This window comes from Acanthaster planci, linkage group LG04 (genome assembly GCF_054643075.1).
Source record: "Acanthaster planci isolate LZ-2023a linkage group LG04, COTS_SCS, whole genome shotgun sequence".
NCBI classification, from domain to species: domain Eukaryota; kingdom Metazoa; phylum Echinodermata; class Asteroidea; order Valvatida; family Acanthasteridae; genus Acanthaster; species Acanthaster planci.
Genome location: NC_141780.1, coordinates 19,069,596 through 19,085,593, shown reverse-complemented (window position 1 = coordinate 19,085,593; position 15,998 = coordinate 19,069,596). Strand labels below are relative to the sequence as shown.

The following is a 15,998-nucleotide window of genomic DNA, read 5'->3' as shown; positions in this document are numbered from 1 at the left end:
TCTCTGGAAACCGTTCAAGTTTTGCTGAATGATTCTGCTGGCGAGGCAGAAATCTAACAAGAGGTTTATGTTCCAGTTGGAAACCAGAGCAGTGTCCCAGTTGAAGTGTTTTTGATCTGTTTTAAGTATGGCCAGTAATTATTTAAACCTGTATGAGAAAGCATTTGAACAATCTATATTTTTAAATTGGCCCCCACCACAACCCAGACCCTGGATACACCACTGTTTGTTCATCAAGCAGTGAGGGCATTATCTGCCTACTGGGCTGCTGTTTCTAGGTCAAATGAGTCCATGCCACCCAAAGACGGGGGGGAGAAGCAATCACATGAACCATTCTTTCCACACCTGACAGAATCTTGAATTTATTCACGCAAGATGTCAAGCCCTTATACCGTATATTGGTTGACAAAAATTGGGTAGGAAGAGAAAAGATCCGAGTTTGAAAACTCTCTCACACACCATTGCCGCTCTCATCAGTGCTGTACCTAGCTCCCTGTTGGATAGTCAGCAGTGATAACCACCTCTAAAAAGATTGCAAATACTGAATTATTTACATAAAATTACAAATAACACTGGACCTGAATGCATATCTGAAGGTCTCCATTAACCCTAACCATACTGAACCCAACAAGGTTATGCAGGATTTCAATGGTCCCTAGGGGGTTCGGGTAACCCTAACCATACTGAACCCAACAAGGTTATGCAGGATTTCAATGGTCCCTAGGGGGTTCGGGTAACCCTAACCATACTGAACCCAACAAGGTTATGCAGGATTTCAATGGTCCCTAGGGGGTTCGGGTAACCCTAACCATACTGAACCCAACAAGGTTATGCAGGATTTCAATGGTCCCTGGGGGGTTAGGGTTAAGTATGCTCTACTATACAATTTTTTCACATTCAGTTTTTTGATAATTTTGAGTTAACCTTGTGAGTAGTGAGATTTCCAGATGTTAATTCTTGAATTCACAACCCCCCCTTTCTTAAATCATTAACCCAGTCTCATGAGTAACAATTTCTAGCAAGGACGGAACATGGACTGGACGGAATGACTCGAGTAACATTTATGTGCATCGTGAATTATGTTGCAGAAAAATCACAACATTTCTCCAAAATTTACAAATAAAATCTGTAGAAAAAATAGCCATCTACATGTAAAAACTCTACAAAATACATGTACATTTTGTTGTAAACTAAATTTTTCCGAAATATAATTCTTCAGACTTGAGTTATGAATCTGACAATTTCATGCACTCTTATCACACTATTTAACAAAAATGTTATTTACATGTTCCATGTAAAGACTGAACCACAGACAGAATAAATCAAGGGAAATAAATCTTCCCTACTTATAGCAATTAAGGTGTTTTAACTCTACCTTTTTAAAATCTGTAACAAGCTGCTGATTACAAGTCCATCACAAGTCACTCAGTCTTTAATTCAGAGTGTAGTCAAAAACCATTTAAGTGAGCTGTGACAAAAGTATTCCTACTCCAGTGTCCACTGAGTTTATATGACTAGACTTGTGAAAAGACTTGCGACTGGACTTGTGATGAATTCGACTATAAAGTTCCTTCACTACAGCGTACAGAGGTGAATTTGGACAAATTTAAGAAACCTTCCAGCAAACGAAATCCGGGAGTTGAAGTTAACACAAACACTTCAACATTTCAAAAGTCTGACATGACCCCAAACTGAAGCAGAATCTCACGAGTATTACCTCCTCTATTTTATTTTTTGAGTTGCTTTACTTTTTGGACCCTTTGCTGCTTTTGGAAGAAGATGATGATGATGATGAGGATGATGATGATGATGATGATGATGATGATGATGATGTGGATGAATTGGAAGCAGCTGAGGCGGGTCTCTTCTGCACTGGCCTCAGGGACTGCTGGGACCCACGGCTGCCGCTGGTGCTGTCTGGTCCTGCTCCTGAGCTGAAGCTAGGTCCAGCCTCGGACCCACCATCAGCAGATCCGCCTGACGTGGTGGCCGCTTTTCTCTCCTCGTCCTCTCTCTTGAAGGGAGACAGGGGCTTCTTGAGTGACAGGAGGGACCCCAGGTCACTGTCCGGCCCCGGCACAAAGCTGCTGAACAGGACGGTCTCGATGGATGTGATGCCTGCATCGGCCATGTTCCAGGCCTCTCGGTCTGCAGCGTGACCTTGAATGTACACCAGGACATCCTTGAGATTCAGCTCCTTGGCCCTGATACTGCATAAGAAAAAAAGAGGACGATGAAACACTTCCATGTCTACTTTTTTTCTTCACGTAGCAGCTGGATGATTGATATACAAGATGCTTCGGTTGGGAAACTGTTTCAGCAATATCAAAATACAAACACTGCAGCAAATCGTTTTGCTGACTACAGTGACCAGATGTACACCAATTAAAACTCACAGGGCCTTGTATTCAAATCTTAGCAAATATTTTCTCACGGAGAGAGCTGTTGAGAAAGATTCTACAAACATTGAAATCTATGGCCCTCTAACGAAGGGAGAAATGTAACAGCAACTGCAATTCAAAGAGACTTTCTCAATCTGATATGTGTATATAGCAATATCCACAACACTGGCTCCATGAATTTTGAGATTTACCAGAAAAACGGCATAGAATGGTCCTCTGTAAGTAGTGACTGGAATGTTGCAGTGTTGTTCACAAAAAGTAAACCTATATCTAGGATTGCACTTACGCAGTCTGCCTCTGATCCAGTGTGCAGAGGACCACTTTGGACACCACCTTCTGCAGAATGGAATCTCCTGTTTTGGCTAACTGGTTCAAGGCAGTCTTCAGGTTTGGTGCCGCCAGCATTCTCTCACATGCCTAGGAAATGGGGTTTTAACACAAAGGCAGAGTTGTCAATTTCAAATTGACATTCTGGTGTTATATATCAGGGGGGGGTTGCTTTATCAAATAAATACTGTGAGGCAGCATTTTTGTTTCAATCGAAATCTTGAAAACGACACAGGTTTGGGCAAGGATTGATTGTGCCTGCGGAAGAAATAAACCAATTGAACATACCTGGGGACTCTCAGCAAAGTACAGCAGGATCTTGCCTGCCAGAAGATAGATACCTGCATCCGAGGACTTCCGAGGAACGTTCAGAAGATGGTCAAGAAGCTCCTCCTAAAGATGAAAAGATGGAAAATAAGATGCTGATGACTGAAAAAACCTTTAACCATCAGTTTGAGTTCACTTTACAATCCATGCTTTTGAAGGAGATTCCTCCTTCATGATGTGCACCACTCACCTGGTAAAGGATGACATCTGCGCTCTCGATGGCTACCAGTTCCAGTGCCTGTAGAGCCAACCTGAGTGTCTCGCTGTCACTACTGGTGCAGAGGGAGACCAGCGCTGCAGCTGTGATTTCAGCAAACAGAGAATCGACGGCCTTACTCCATACAGTCAAAGCATTCAGGAACGGAATCTTATCCCTACCAGTTTGATACCATGAGCAAACTTCACACTGAACGTTCCAACGTGTGAAAATTGCACGGTCCCAACGTAATAACAATGACTATGGCATTTACATCACACTACAAGCTGATAGTAAGATCAGGTAGTTTGGCACTGGCTAAGCTGTAGCGGTGTCAAACTGCAGTGCTGGTGAGAAAATGTTTTAGCGCTACAATTCACTACTGTCCATGTACTGTCTATGTACTGTAGTATGTAAGCTCTACCAGCAACCTACACTTTCAGTTTGACAACGGTAGTACCAGTTTTGGGACTCAAACTGCAAGTGAAGTCTTACAATATATGCAGTGAAGGCCATGCTATGGTATGGCTGAAAATGCCACATACATCTACAGAAAATGAATGACACTGCTCACTAGTGGCTTTCATAGATACGCGTGTAATATTCAGCCTGAGCCAAGTGATCTGGACATAGCCTTGGTCTATCTTGGTTAGTGACGGGGGGATGATATCAAGAGTAATCATGAGAGCTTACTTGGCGCATTCTGTGAGGTCATCTGCGCCCTGATGTCAGGGCTGAAGGCCAAGTCCAAGTAGATGCCGGCCACGTTGCGCTTGGCGACATCTGTCCCACCCTGGACGGCGTGGGCTAGGTCCTCCAGGCCGCGGTCGGCGATGATTGCCTGCCTGTTGTCCTCCGAGTCGGCCACAATGTAGGAGATGGCGGTCACTGCTTCTTGGACCAGGCGGGGGTTGTGAGAGTGCAGAAGGGTGGTCAGGGTGGTGACACCGCCCAGCTCCACAAAGGTGTCCTGTGTACATAGACAAAAAACCCAATATAAAGCAAATTTTCCACTTTTAAGTTTACAGATAACTTCCTAATTTGCGTGGATGCACTAGGAAAGGTACTGCATTACTATTGGATAGAAACTCTCAATATGATTTATATTATGGGCTGGTCTGACATCTAATGTCTTTGATAGGTCCAACTGAGGAAGTCCGAGTCACAGACTGCTTCTGTGTGCAAACTAATAGGCAAGTATACCAGCATCTGTTACCCATTTCATCTATCGCCAATGGCCTGAGCCTGCTGTATACAAGCTATCCATGCCCTCGGCTGGCTGCTGGCAAAACTCCACATCCGCTGACTGTGAGATCCATGGTTCAATTTTTTGTTCATTAAATTTGAATGAAATTCCGAACTGCTGGAATTGCACGGGCTTGGATAAGTTTTGTTGTCAGAGCCCACCTGGATCACTGGAACAGTTAGAAGCTCTGCCATGGCCTCGGTGGCATACTCCTGGGTTGCTTCGTCTGTTGATAACCCCAGAGAAATCAGGACCTCCAAGCTGTCAATGGTGGACAAAAAGGGGGGGTAAAATCCTAACGGCACAAAATGCAGAGAGGACTGAGAGAAATACTGAGAGGTATTGGAAGTTGGAAGTTCCTTTTCTGTTTTAAAAGGTCAAACCCGAGCATGGCTCATTTTTTTCACTGGACAGAGCATTTTTATCAGGAGTATTCCCACGTGGAATGGGCTATTCCTCAGCAAAATGACACATTAACCTAAACATGGGAGCTGGTGCACTTCAAACGCAATGTGGAAAACAGGTGTCCAAACTTAAGTTGAGTCTGGGTAAATAACTACAGACAGGTCAATGCAAAATGGCTATGGCTGCAAGCTAGCAGCTTCTGTATGGGCCCAAGCCATAGCGTGGTCATTTGGAAGCAACTTCAGAACACCAGCAGTATTATTCCCAGTGGGATTTTCCGTGCTCTAGGTTCTTCAACACTCCCTGTAAAAAGGTTTGATAGGGTTAAACAGAGGCCTACCCTCCCTCAGCTACAATGTGAAACTTGCTGTCATCTCCCGTAGTGGCTAGGGTGGCTAGTTCAAACGCTGCCTGACGCTTCTCCTTCACTCTGTAATGACATCAATCAATCTTGTTTACAAGGACTATTACTTGCATGATTTGCAGTTGTGTAAATGTTGCACACACGACTGATTCAAAGTTGGTCATATGTAAGTCACATGCCAGTCACAAGTCAATCGCAAGTCCTCACAGGTAAGTCGCAGGTCAGTCATATATTAAACTCGCCAGTAACCAGTAAGTCCCTGATTAATCACAGTTCCGGACGATTCCAGCATACGTTATCACAACCCCTTACAAGTCAACCACAAGCTAGCCAACAATCATTCATAAGTCAGTCATAAATTGATCATATATGTAGGTCATCTAGTCACACAGCGAATGCGCAACTTATCACGACTCAGAATCTGACTTGACTTTAACAATGTGATTACAACTCAGCTGTTGTACCCAAATTTAAAAAAGAAAGCCCAAGCATTTCGCCATGTTGGAAAGCTCGGCTTTATCTCTGCTTATCTCTGTCTCCGACTCCAGAACCATTTGAACATGAAAAGACTTGCAGCTTTATTTTCAATTAACACACACTTTATAGGAACGTGAATTAAGATAAGGTCTAAAATAGAGACGATACCAGCGGCTGAGACAGAGGCCTTGTAGCAATCTACCTACCTTCCATTCCGAGCTGTCTCGATCACCTTCTCCACGTCTCTGGTCACCACCAGGTGCTCTTCAAGGTAATCACCGACACGGAAGTGGAAGTTGCGGAGCAAGGACATCGCCATGGACCAGATGATGAAGAGGTAGATGGCGTGCAGGCTGAAGAATATGGCCAGGAAGTATGACCAGAAACCACGGACTGTGCAGGAATCAGTGCTCTCCTCCGCCAGGCAGGAATAGTCCTGTAGGCATTTTTAACATCCATCTTGAACTCAAAACTGTAACTTTTTTAACAGGTCCAGAGAAAGGACTACGCTCCTCCAACACAAGTCTTTGCCCCCCACATGAAATTTTGAAATGTACACAACCTTTGGACAAGTCACAGCTGTAATTGGAATTCAGTACCCGTTTGAAATAAATGTGAGCATCCCCCAGCTACACCACTGAGAGGATGATGGATCGCATAATGCAGGGCTTAGCTTTGGAACCTGGTAACTGTATATCACATCATTAATGGTTGTAAACCAGAAAAAAAGTTACCCCTGGCTCTTTTGTTGAAATTTGACCAAGCCTAAAAAAATCATGTTCTTACAACAGTATCACATTTCATGTGATAAGAAGAGATTCTTTTGTCCTGCTGAGATGGCCACTTACCAAGATGGACAGGATAAACCTGATCATCAGAAAGACTGCCACGCCCCAATTGATTATCGTCAGGATGAGGAATGTCACCATGAAGAAGCGGGGCCTGTCAAAGTAGGAGAAGGAACCTCAAGTTCCAATAAAACAGCTCACTAGGTGCAGACCAAAGTGAATGAAATGGGTTTGATCCCCCCCCAAAAAAACTGTAAATGCTAAGTTGGTATGCAAACAAGAATCTAACAATGGGTTACTTTTGCTTTCATGATTTATTGGAATGTTGACAAATGCAAAAGGGGAATTTCTGTGTTCTTGACATGTTTTTGGATGTTTTGGGAGCTATCTACTTTTCCAAACCTTAGTTTTGTGTCTGGGCTTTGAACTCATTCCTCAGTTTTTAAATTCAGTCCCCCAAAATTGAGAGCACCTTAACCTCAATGAAGCTCTGTTTTATGCGACATCAAAGTCTCTACTGTGAGGCCAGATGTTAGAAAATCTTTCCCTTATTTCAGTAGTGCATCTCAGTTATTCAGCCTGAGGATCCTGACATGAGGCACCTGACACATGGCCCCTGGAACGACTGACTACTAACCACAAACTGGACGGCCCAGTGAAACCCGACTTGTGGGTATAGGAGGGACATTTCTCCAATGTGTAAAGCGTGATCAGACCGACGCCAACGCAGTAGATCAGCATGGCCCAGGGCAGGAATGAACTGTACTGCGTAGGCGGGTAGGGGGAGAGGAAGTACCAGACAAACATCAGGCCGGCAAACAGGGTGAAGACGCGGTTCAGCGACAGGATGCCCTGCAAATGAATGAGAGGTGCTCTTTCAATCACAATCTGCAGGTACACCTGGAAGGGTTGGTTTCAACCTACCCCCCCCCACAAAATGTTGACCGAAATCCCAGTCAATGCAAGAGTGTGCAATATTTTCAACATGTCAACTATCCATGATCTAACAACTGGAACTAGAGCAAGCCGGCTTCTATACGATCCAACAGTAACATTGTTCAATCCGATTGGCTCCCACGCTCAGAAATGGAGAGCAAGGTTTGATTCGAAAGCTCACCAGTACTTCTCAGAGAAAGTTCAAGATCTGCATCCCTTTTTGCAGAAAGATATATCTCAGATATTGACCTCCCAACTTTAGAACATTCTTGTTAAGGGGGGTACCAGAGCACTGAACAAGCAAGGTGACTCCAGAAGAAGAAAACTCAGAGTGGCATTGAACATTAGTCAAAGGTTGGGTCAAAGGTCACTTGCTTAGTGCTTACACTGAATCCGGCCACCATCTGTTCTCTCCATTTCAGCATTGCGACCTCCCGGATGAGAGCCATTTTGACCTCGTTGCTCTGTCCAGCTCCCAGCTTGGCCCTGTCAGCTCGCACATCTGTGAAAGACTGAAGAAGAGAAGCATAAACTTTTCTGTCTCAGTTGTGATATATATACATGTATGCTTGGAACAAAATGAAAAGGCACTTCACTGGCTCAGACAGTGCAGTTCAATGAAGTTCAAGGCAAACCAGAAACTGGCTTTCTCACCAGAAACTCAGTCGACCAATCAGCAACAGTCTACCGGGGAAGTTGTAATTCCACCATGCTTGTTTTTAGCGCCTGTTGCAGGCATGTGTGAGTCTGTGGCTGCTGGGTCACTGTCATTGTTTCTATCCTGTGTTACCCTAAAAATCAAAACTCTGCTCCCTTTCCGCAAAACTGATCCTTCATCATGTCAATGTCACCCACTTATTCAAGTCCACGAACTGAGATGTTTTTCCTTTGCTAGTAACGACGGTGCCTCGTAAGCTTACCTCGTGTTTCTTTGCCATGGGTACCATCTTGAGTACACAGTGGTCTCCAATTCGGTAGTCCTCCAGCGTGTAGGCATCTCTTAGGTATTGACCCTTGTATCTCATGCGGAACTGGTGGTCCTCGTGACCAATTTGATACAGGATATGCAGTAGCTGAGCCCGGATCCGGGCCAGCGTGTCGCCAGGACTACATTGCAGTATGAATGTGTGGATCTGGACAAGGAGAAAAATGCGAAAAAAAGTTTATTTTTTATTTAAATGAAAAATGAACAGGCATGTGACAACTTGCAGCACCAATTTGGGAATAGTGTAGTTGTTGACACCTCTACATTTTGTTATCCTTAAAAAAGTCACTCCCTAAGGATGTGCAAGCTTAGGCAATGTTCTCTTAATTGTGCTGACCTAATTTTTAAATTGGCAGTAAATGCAACTTTCTAACCTGATTTTGTGACAGCTGGCCTTGTGAACTGACATTTACTCTGATGCACTGCAATACCACAGTATACCGGAAGCAAAGGCTTGTGCCTTGTAATGACCATTAACAAATGGGCTTCTTAATGAAATTTTTCAACAATCAGTCAATAACTTTATTACTAAATCAGCTTGGACACTGTTGTCATACATATTTTCAGTGAGTGCATTTGATGTTACCACCTTCATTTTTCAGCCCCCCTAATTTTCCTCAAAAATCAAAACCCTGTCCTCTTTCCATGAAATAAATGCTGAAGATATTCAATTTGGCATCGTCGTCATCTACATAGTCAAAAATTCAGATGTCTCTGTTCTGTTGAGTAAAGGAATCGGGTCTCCAACTAAACAATCCCCACAAACTCCTTAGTGGACCACCACAAATTTGGATTGTCACATACATACAATTTCAAAGAAGAGAGCTACTGTCATTGCGATTTTAAATTTAGAGATGAAATGGGGGTTTTAGTACCCACACTGGCAAAAACAACTTCAACCAGGAAACTCAAAAGAATTCCATATTGGACCATCATCGTGACATTCAATTGAGCATCATTAAAACCAAGTTTACGCTTCTTTATAAACTTGTTCCCCTGGCTTCCTCAAATGATTTTTAAATTATTAAATCAACTGATTCATGAAGTAAACATTTATAAGAACTTCTCCGTAGTAGGCTACAATTTTTAGGGTTGCAGGTCAACTCGACCATTTGCCAACTCGACTCCTGACCAACTTGACCGTGGACCAACGGTAAAACGAATTACACGCGTTATCGAGAACTAGGAAAAATGCGTTCCTTCTATGCCCTGTCCCTGTTGCACCGTTTGCACTGTCTAGTTGGTCGAGAGTCGAGTTGGTAGAGTTGACTCGAGTCGAGTTGGCAAACGGTCGAGTTGACCTGACACCAATTTTTAGTACACTGTAAGCTTTTTCCTGTTCCTAATTTATTAAACGGAATGGTTGCGACATTTCGACATATAAAACCATTCTACCTCCAAGATAAAACTAACTCACCGAAAATGCACTACTTTCCACATAGAGAAGCATGATTCTTACGCGTTGTTCTTCCCCTCTAGCACAGCCACTATGGCGCTTCCATTGATGAAACGAAAATTTCTAAATACTGGAAAAGTGTGAAGCTCTGTCTGGAAACATGAGAATGGTTCGTTTTCACACGGCTGAACCGTACTGCTATCAATTATGCAAATCACCAAAAACGTCATACTCGCCTGGGTAACGCGTCTCGCCACGGCTAACCACATGAGGGCGCTAAACAGAAATCACGGGACTTAATTAAAAAGTTACGAGTTTCCGCTCAAAAGAAATACGCTAGGCTAAAAGCTTGATGGGAGATGGAAGGGGGAGGGGAGTAATTTCCCATATCGTCGCCTATCTGACGAACCGGCGAATCGACCATTCTGGTGATTTTCAGATTTTATCTCGCGAACTGACGAATAGATCTGACAGGAGTATTCAAAGATAGAGCCAAAAATACAAATTTATTTGGAAATGATTTCATAGACCAATTTTGTATCTTTTAAACACAGAGATCAAAACAGGGTTGAATTAAATATCGAAAATGAGCAAGCAATATTTCCTTAAATGAAAACATGTTTTCTCAAAAATGGTGATATTTCATATTCGTTGGTTCGTCAGATGAAAGACACACTTATTATTAAAAAAACCAAAATGCCTGTGCCCAAGGTTAATACCCGCCTAGGAAAATTATCAAGGCAAATCGGGAAACGCTCCTCCGTCCATAAGAACCGTGCCCGTTGAACTCCCACTTTTGTGAGAGGAAGAAGTGATAGCAAGTCACAATAAATCTTGCTTGTAATTTCGTTGAAGCTCGAAAATTTAAGTATCTGTTTTATCATTTCAGTTATATTTTCGGATTCTTCCACACAGCATACGTGGGCTCAGCTTTCATGCAGGATTTTAATGCCGAACACGGCAAAATTGAAAGGTCAGCAGGGATATCCAACTTTAACAGAATAGCTGAAAAGCTCGTCAGACTTAAATCTACAGACGAGTGCTCAAGTTTATTATTATTTTTTTTGGGGGGGGACTCGGTGGACGTTGGGGAGAATCTGCAGCAGAATAACTGCTGAAAGGGACCGCCACAACCAGTGCATAGACTTTGTATAGGAATTCAATGCACTGGCCCTTTTCCGCCTCAGAAATCCAGACTGTCTGCAACTCTTTGTCAAGCAAAATTGGACAAATATACATCCAGTGCCCTAACCTGTTGTCGGGGGGGGGGCTTAGTGGGTATGATGCCAACAATCCATTCCATGGTCCCACTTACCTATTCCCCACCCTCGGGTGCTCACCCGACCCCGTGTATTTGGTAAATATCTGAACGAGATACTGGTACCGAATTCTAGTTCAGAAGAGAGACCTTCTGTAACGTTGCGTGTCGATACATATTCTGAGACAGGTTACCGATAACCTATCTCATATCAGGCTCATCTGACACATGGCCCAGACTTGCAACCTCCCTATGGCACGAGCCCATTCTTCGTCGATGGTGTGTTGGGAGCTATACACATCCATACAACTGATGCTCATTCCGAGCAAATAAACGACGAATCCACTGCGTAAGCTGACAGTTTTATAAAAAGGCCTCAGCTTCACGTGTTGTATGCCTGGACGTGTCCTTTGGACCTCGGGTGCAGTTGCACCAGATGGTTCCAAGGGTTAAGTGTGGGAAGGTACGTATATTTTGGATGGGTGGTAGAAAAGCATTTTATACTCAGTGCTTGAAATACACCGCTACATGATTCAAATCCACCGGGAGTTGTTGAGTCATGGCAAATTACCACGTGTCGCTATTTTTGTTTCTTGAAGTCACGTACGGTGACTATCCAACGGCTGATGGGTAATTTTTTCCGTAACCGCGGAAACAGTGAACTTTGAAACGATCCAAGCTAGCGCAGACTGAGGTTGTACTGTCTCACTCAAAACTGTAACACCGATCGAAAGGTTGGAACCCCCCAAACTAGCTGACTGTTCAAGATGTCGAACACCACAAGTGAGCAAGAACCACTGCCGCCCAAGCCCAAAGCGCCGGTGGATCTGTCCGGAAAGTGGAAATTGATCAAAAACGAGAACTACGATGAGTTTCTGCAGGCGCTGGGCGTGGGCAAGATCGCCCGCGTGGCTGCTAGCTCCCAGTCTCCCACCATGGAAATCAAGCAGGACGAGAACGACAACATGGTGGTGACCGTCTCGACGCCCATGCGCGCCACGGAGGACCGCTACACCGTAGGCCAGGAGTTCACCAATCCCGACCCAACCAGAGAGGGCGAGCTGGCCACCTACTTACCGACCTGGGACTGGGAGGGCAAGAAACTGACCATCAGAAACTTGTCCCGGCCGGACGACGGGATCCACGTCACTCGAGAGCTAGTTGGAGGGATGCTGGTGCAAACGCAGATGGTTGGGACGGCGGTTGCTAAGCGATACTTCGTGCGAACTGTCTAGAAGATGATGCACTGTGTAGGCCTATTTTCTTTTCAAAAATTGCCGATATTGTGTCGTGCCACATTCGTGCGTCCGATCCGACGGTTTTGAGGACAAGGAACACAACTGGGGTTTTTCTTACTCTCAGCTGGGTCGCAACGACTGTGTAGCTGTTACGAGGGTTCTATCTCCAAATTAAGGTGTGCACTTCGAAGATTGCTTATGATTGAAAACATGCATGCCTGTGCCTCAGGTTCTTTCAAAAATGAAACCACGCCTAAAGGAGTAATCTCATAGAAAATAATAAGGCTGTAACTTTGAAAGAATAACGAGAGGTACTAGGTTTTCCCATCTTATGTATATAAAGTAATATTTTCTTCTTAATAATATAGCATCAATTATACTTTAATTCAACACGGTTTTGAACAAGTCATCTGTTCTCACCCTCCTATGTATGGGCTGATTCGATTTTTTTGTGTTATCACTATCATTTAGATCAACTTATTTGCTCATAATGTTGTTGTCAAAATAGGAAGTTTGTACGAAAGATTGTATTGGCCGTAACCCCTACTTGTTCGATTTTAGGAAATGCAAATTTGACTTTTTTAAGCAAAAACACTCATTTAAGTTAAATAGAAAATAAACATTGAAAATAAATTGTTTTGCATTTACATTTGAGAAAATTTAAGAATACTAATTAATTTCGTTATTGGTAATTCCACATTTTAACTAGATTTACGCTAACAGCCACCAATGTCAAGTTTTGTACACAGTAAACAGCATGCAGGCAATTCGTCCGTTAAAGATTTTACGCCTTCTTTTTCACCGAAATGTTCTTTTGAATCATTACTTATATTCAGCTTATACTTACTGCGTTGAGTTATCAAGGTAGGATGGACAAGAGTATTTTGTTCAAATATGAAATTGATCTAATTGTTTTAAAATGACTGATCAAACATACGCTGATATCTGATAGTGTCAAAATAGAATTGTTAATTAAAACCAGAAAAACTGTCTATTGCAATCACTTCTTTGATTCCAAACCCTCAATCTTCTGAACGCATATTTTATTGTGGAATATGTTGATGGTTGTGAAATATCTCTTCTTTTCAGCTCTTCAAACAGTGATTTCTAAAGTGGTCTAAACTAGACTATACATATGCCATTTAACGTGCAACAGGCTGTCAGACTTTGTAGATCATCTGATTAAGCGACATTGGAACAGTGACTTGATTCATAACAAGCATGAAGAGTCTTTTCCATGGAACGTTTGAAGATAACAAGCCTGACCCACTTGTAGTTGGGTTCAACGGACTCGACTCTTTCAACCCCGCAAGAAGCAAGAAAGGTATAAAGTTCGCTAAATGCGAACGAAGTCAGAGTTCTTTGAACCTTTGTTAGGTAGTAGTGTGTGTAAAGGTTACGTTAATCATTACTAAATGCGATTATTTATTCATATTTCATCATAGTATGGTTCGTCGTGAAGCACCTCAATATTAAAAGTGCTGACTGGTAATGTCATTTGAAGAATGTCGATTTTAGGGCTCTAAGACTGCATAGGTATGGGGTGTCCTACATGGAAAGCATATTACTGACACTGCTGTTTTGGCGTATGGGGGGTCATGGGGAAAATTACCTCCCCAGGAAACGTTTAAACGATTAAAAAAATAATTATTATTTATTAGGAATTGAAAACACCAGCCTTTAAAAAACGTTACTACCTGATGGGGTGGGGGTGTTGCAGTTCTTATACTTGTGAAAAATGGAAAAATCCGCCCCCCTCCGACCAAAGATCAGAATATGCCGCTGCATTGTCTTAGTCAAACAAACCTATAGCTCCTTGGATTTTGACACCCGTGTTTGCCTTGACTTTATTTACGAACAGAAAAGTCTTCCAGTTTGTCTTCTTTCGCCAGTTTGGTATGTTAACGCCAATGCCGTGTTCACAGCCGACCGGTAGAGAGGCATGTTGGCCAACGTTGAGTGTGTAACCCATTTAATGTAGTCCCTCAATTAATCCATATCATCTGAAAGCAAAATCCCTAGCCCCAGATTCAAAACCTTGATAAGCCACTGGTTCACGCTAGTCAAAAGTACTGATTTTCTTTCATTTGTTAAATACAAACTCTCGTCCCTTCGTATTACATTTTATGGAATATGCAGTTCCTGGTAAAGCAGCCGAGCTCAAGTTGATAGTGGCAATGCCTCAAAAAACTGCCTGAATATACTCCGAAAAATTGCCCACAAATGCAAAAGAGTCCATCATAATACATTGAAATTTAATGTATCTTTCTAAACGACACACCGTCTTAAATTTGAGGGGAAGATATGAGAACAGTGTCGAATAGTGTGACTTTGTGTACCGCGCCGGCATAGATCTGTAACTGTTGCCCCCGGAATTAACTTTGCCATTGTTATGCAATACCACGCCGTATCCGCGGAGACGTCCCATCTACTAGTCTAGGTTTCGCCGCAGCATTCCACACCGCGTTTGTATGAATTCTTACGTTGATCATATGCAGGTCTTCGGCGAGTCGACAGACGAAATCGGTGCGGTGCAGCCGGACCGAACATGACGGTGGAATCGGGAAGGTGAGGAATTTTGCCACGGCACTGTATCTTCGGTGTTGTGACCTGACTTGTCTTTAGTGGAACAGCAGACAAATGTATCTTGAACAAGCACTTTCGTAATGTTTGCATAAATGTAACTTCTTTGGTAATGAATTTATTATGCATTTAGTTTCGCTTTACCAGCCGTGAAATTTTATACAGACATGAAACTTTCTGTTGACCAATTGCGATATGGATAACGTTAGTTCAGAATTTCATTTAGGAAGAGTTCTATATCTTTGTATCTAAACATCACTTGACATCCTGTGCGCATATATTAAACACTACTAGACTGGTCTGAAAAATTGGAAGTGTTTTCCAAGTAAATGGTTAAATATTTTTCACTACTAAATTGGACTTTTTAGTACATGTTATCACTTCTGATGGTTTATCCACGGCAAGGGAAATGAACCATTCGGGGGCATGCAGTGAGATTTATAAACAAAAGTCTACAATTTGTACAAAGGAGCAGAGTGTCGAAGTGCGAGGGGAGGGAATGAAATTATGGAAGAGCTCCATTAATGAGGCTCAGTAATGGCTCCTCCTCCTGGGTCCCCCAACATAAAGACTTTTTCCTGTTTGACTTCTCAAAGCAAGGAGGACTGACTCTCAATGGGGAAAGATACACAGGTATGGATGCTTGACACCTTATGCACTACCTACAAAACTCCCAAGACACAATTCTATGTCAAATGGAGTTGTGACTTGTTATAGCTCTGTAAAACCCTATGAGAGTGGCCTGAAATTTTTTTAATGTTTTCTAAGTGAATACCTCAACATTTTCACTGCAAAATTAAACTTTTGAGGACATTTTATTGCTTTCAGATGGCTAATACTAAATCACCCGAGGGAAAATTAGAGACGTCTGTATGCTAAAATTCCTTCCCTCCAGGGGCCTGAGGGGCAAGGCACAGTGCTTCCCTGGAAAAAATAACACCAGAACAAAATGAGGGAAAAAAGCAGAAAAAGTGGAAAAAATTGGGAATGAAATGGGACATAAATCACCAATTTGCTTGAAAATTTAAAAAAAATGCAAAAGTGACTCCCTCCAGCTTTTTTTTAGCTGG

The 15,998-nt window shown here is 42.8% G+C and overlaps 3 protein-coding genes across 5 annotated transcripts in view; 2 read left to right on the top strand and 1 right to left on the bottom strand.

The window, feature by feature from the left end:
• Positions 1 to 333: 333 nt before the first annotated feature.
• LOC147799447 (uncharacterized) lies at positions 334 to 10,071 on the bottom strand. Its single transcript, XM_087135816.1, has 13 exons — positions 9,871 to 10,071; positions 8,389 to 8,601; positions 7,855 to 7,980; positions 7,170 to 7,384; positions 6,593 to 6,686; positions 5,951 to 6,180; positions 5,244 to 5,333; positions 4,660 to 4,759; positions 3,946 to 4,222; positions 3,247 to 3,356; positions 3,018 to 3,122; positions 2,689 to 2,819; positions 334 to 2,210 (listed from the first exon to the last, which is right to left on the bottom strand). Exons 1-13 carry the CDS (start codon positions 9,901 to 9,903, stop codon positions 1,745 to 1,747), a joined length of 2,190 nt encoding a protein of 729 aa, XP_086991942.1. The 5' UTR covers positions 9,904 to 10,071; the 3' UTR covers positions 334 to 1,744.
• Positions 10,072 to 11,580: 1,509 nt separating this feature from the next.
• LOC110986951 (cellular retinoic acid-binding protein 2-like) lies at positions 11,581 to 13,837 on the top strand. The gene has a single exon (XM_022249301.2). The coding sequence runs from the start codon at positions 11,875 to 11,877 to the stop codon at positions 12,340 to 12,342; it is 468 nt and encodes a 155-aa protein (XP_022104993.1). The 5' UTR covers positions 11,581 to 11,874; the 3' UTR covers positions 12,343 to 13,837.
• Positions 13,838 to 14,823: 986 nt separating this feature from the next.
• The window catches only part of LOC110986955 (uncharacterized), a 36,524-nt gene continuing 35,349 nt past the window's right edge, over positions 14,824 to 15,998 (top strand). For 2 of the 3 annotated variants that reach the window (XM_087135931.1, XM_022249310.2), the window contains exon 1: positions 14,824 to 14,913. The gene's annotated coding sequence lies outside the window, so the exon portion shown is untranslated. Of the gene's footprint in view, positions 14,914 to 15,397; positions 15,562 to 15,998 lie in introns of all 3 variants that reach the window. The other variant, XM_022249309.2, reaches the window with a different exon arrangement.

Bases quoted from the DNA above. Each gene is read 5' to 3' on its own strand.
- LOC147799447 (XM_087135816.1), bottom strand. From the start codon at position 9,903: ATGCTTCTCTATGTGGAAAGTAGTGCATTTTCG. The intron at 3,123-3,246 runs GTGAGTGGTGCA...TTTCATCTTTAG, and splicing joins CAGATGTCATCCTTTACCAG to GAGGAGCTTCTTGACCATCT. The intron at 2,211-2,688 runs GTAAGTGCAATC...TTTCTTATGCAG, and splicing joins CTGGATCAGAGGCAGACTGC to TATCAGGGCCAAGGAGCTGA.
- LOC110986951 (XM_022249301.2), top strand. From the start codon at position 11,875: ATGTCGAACACCACAAGTGAGCAAGAACCACTGCCGCCCAAGCCCAAA.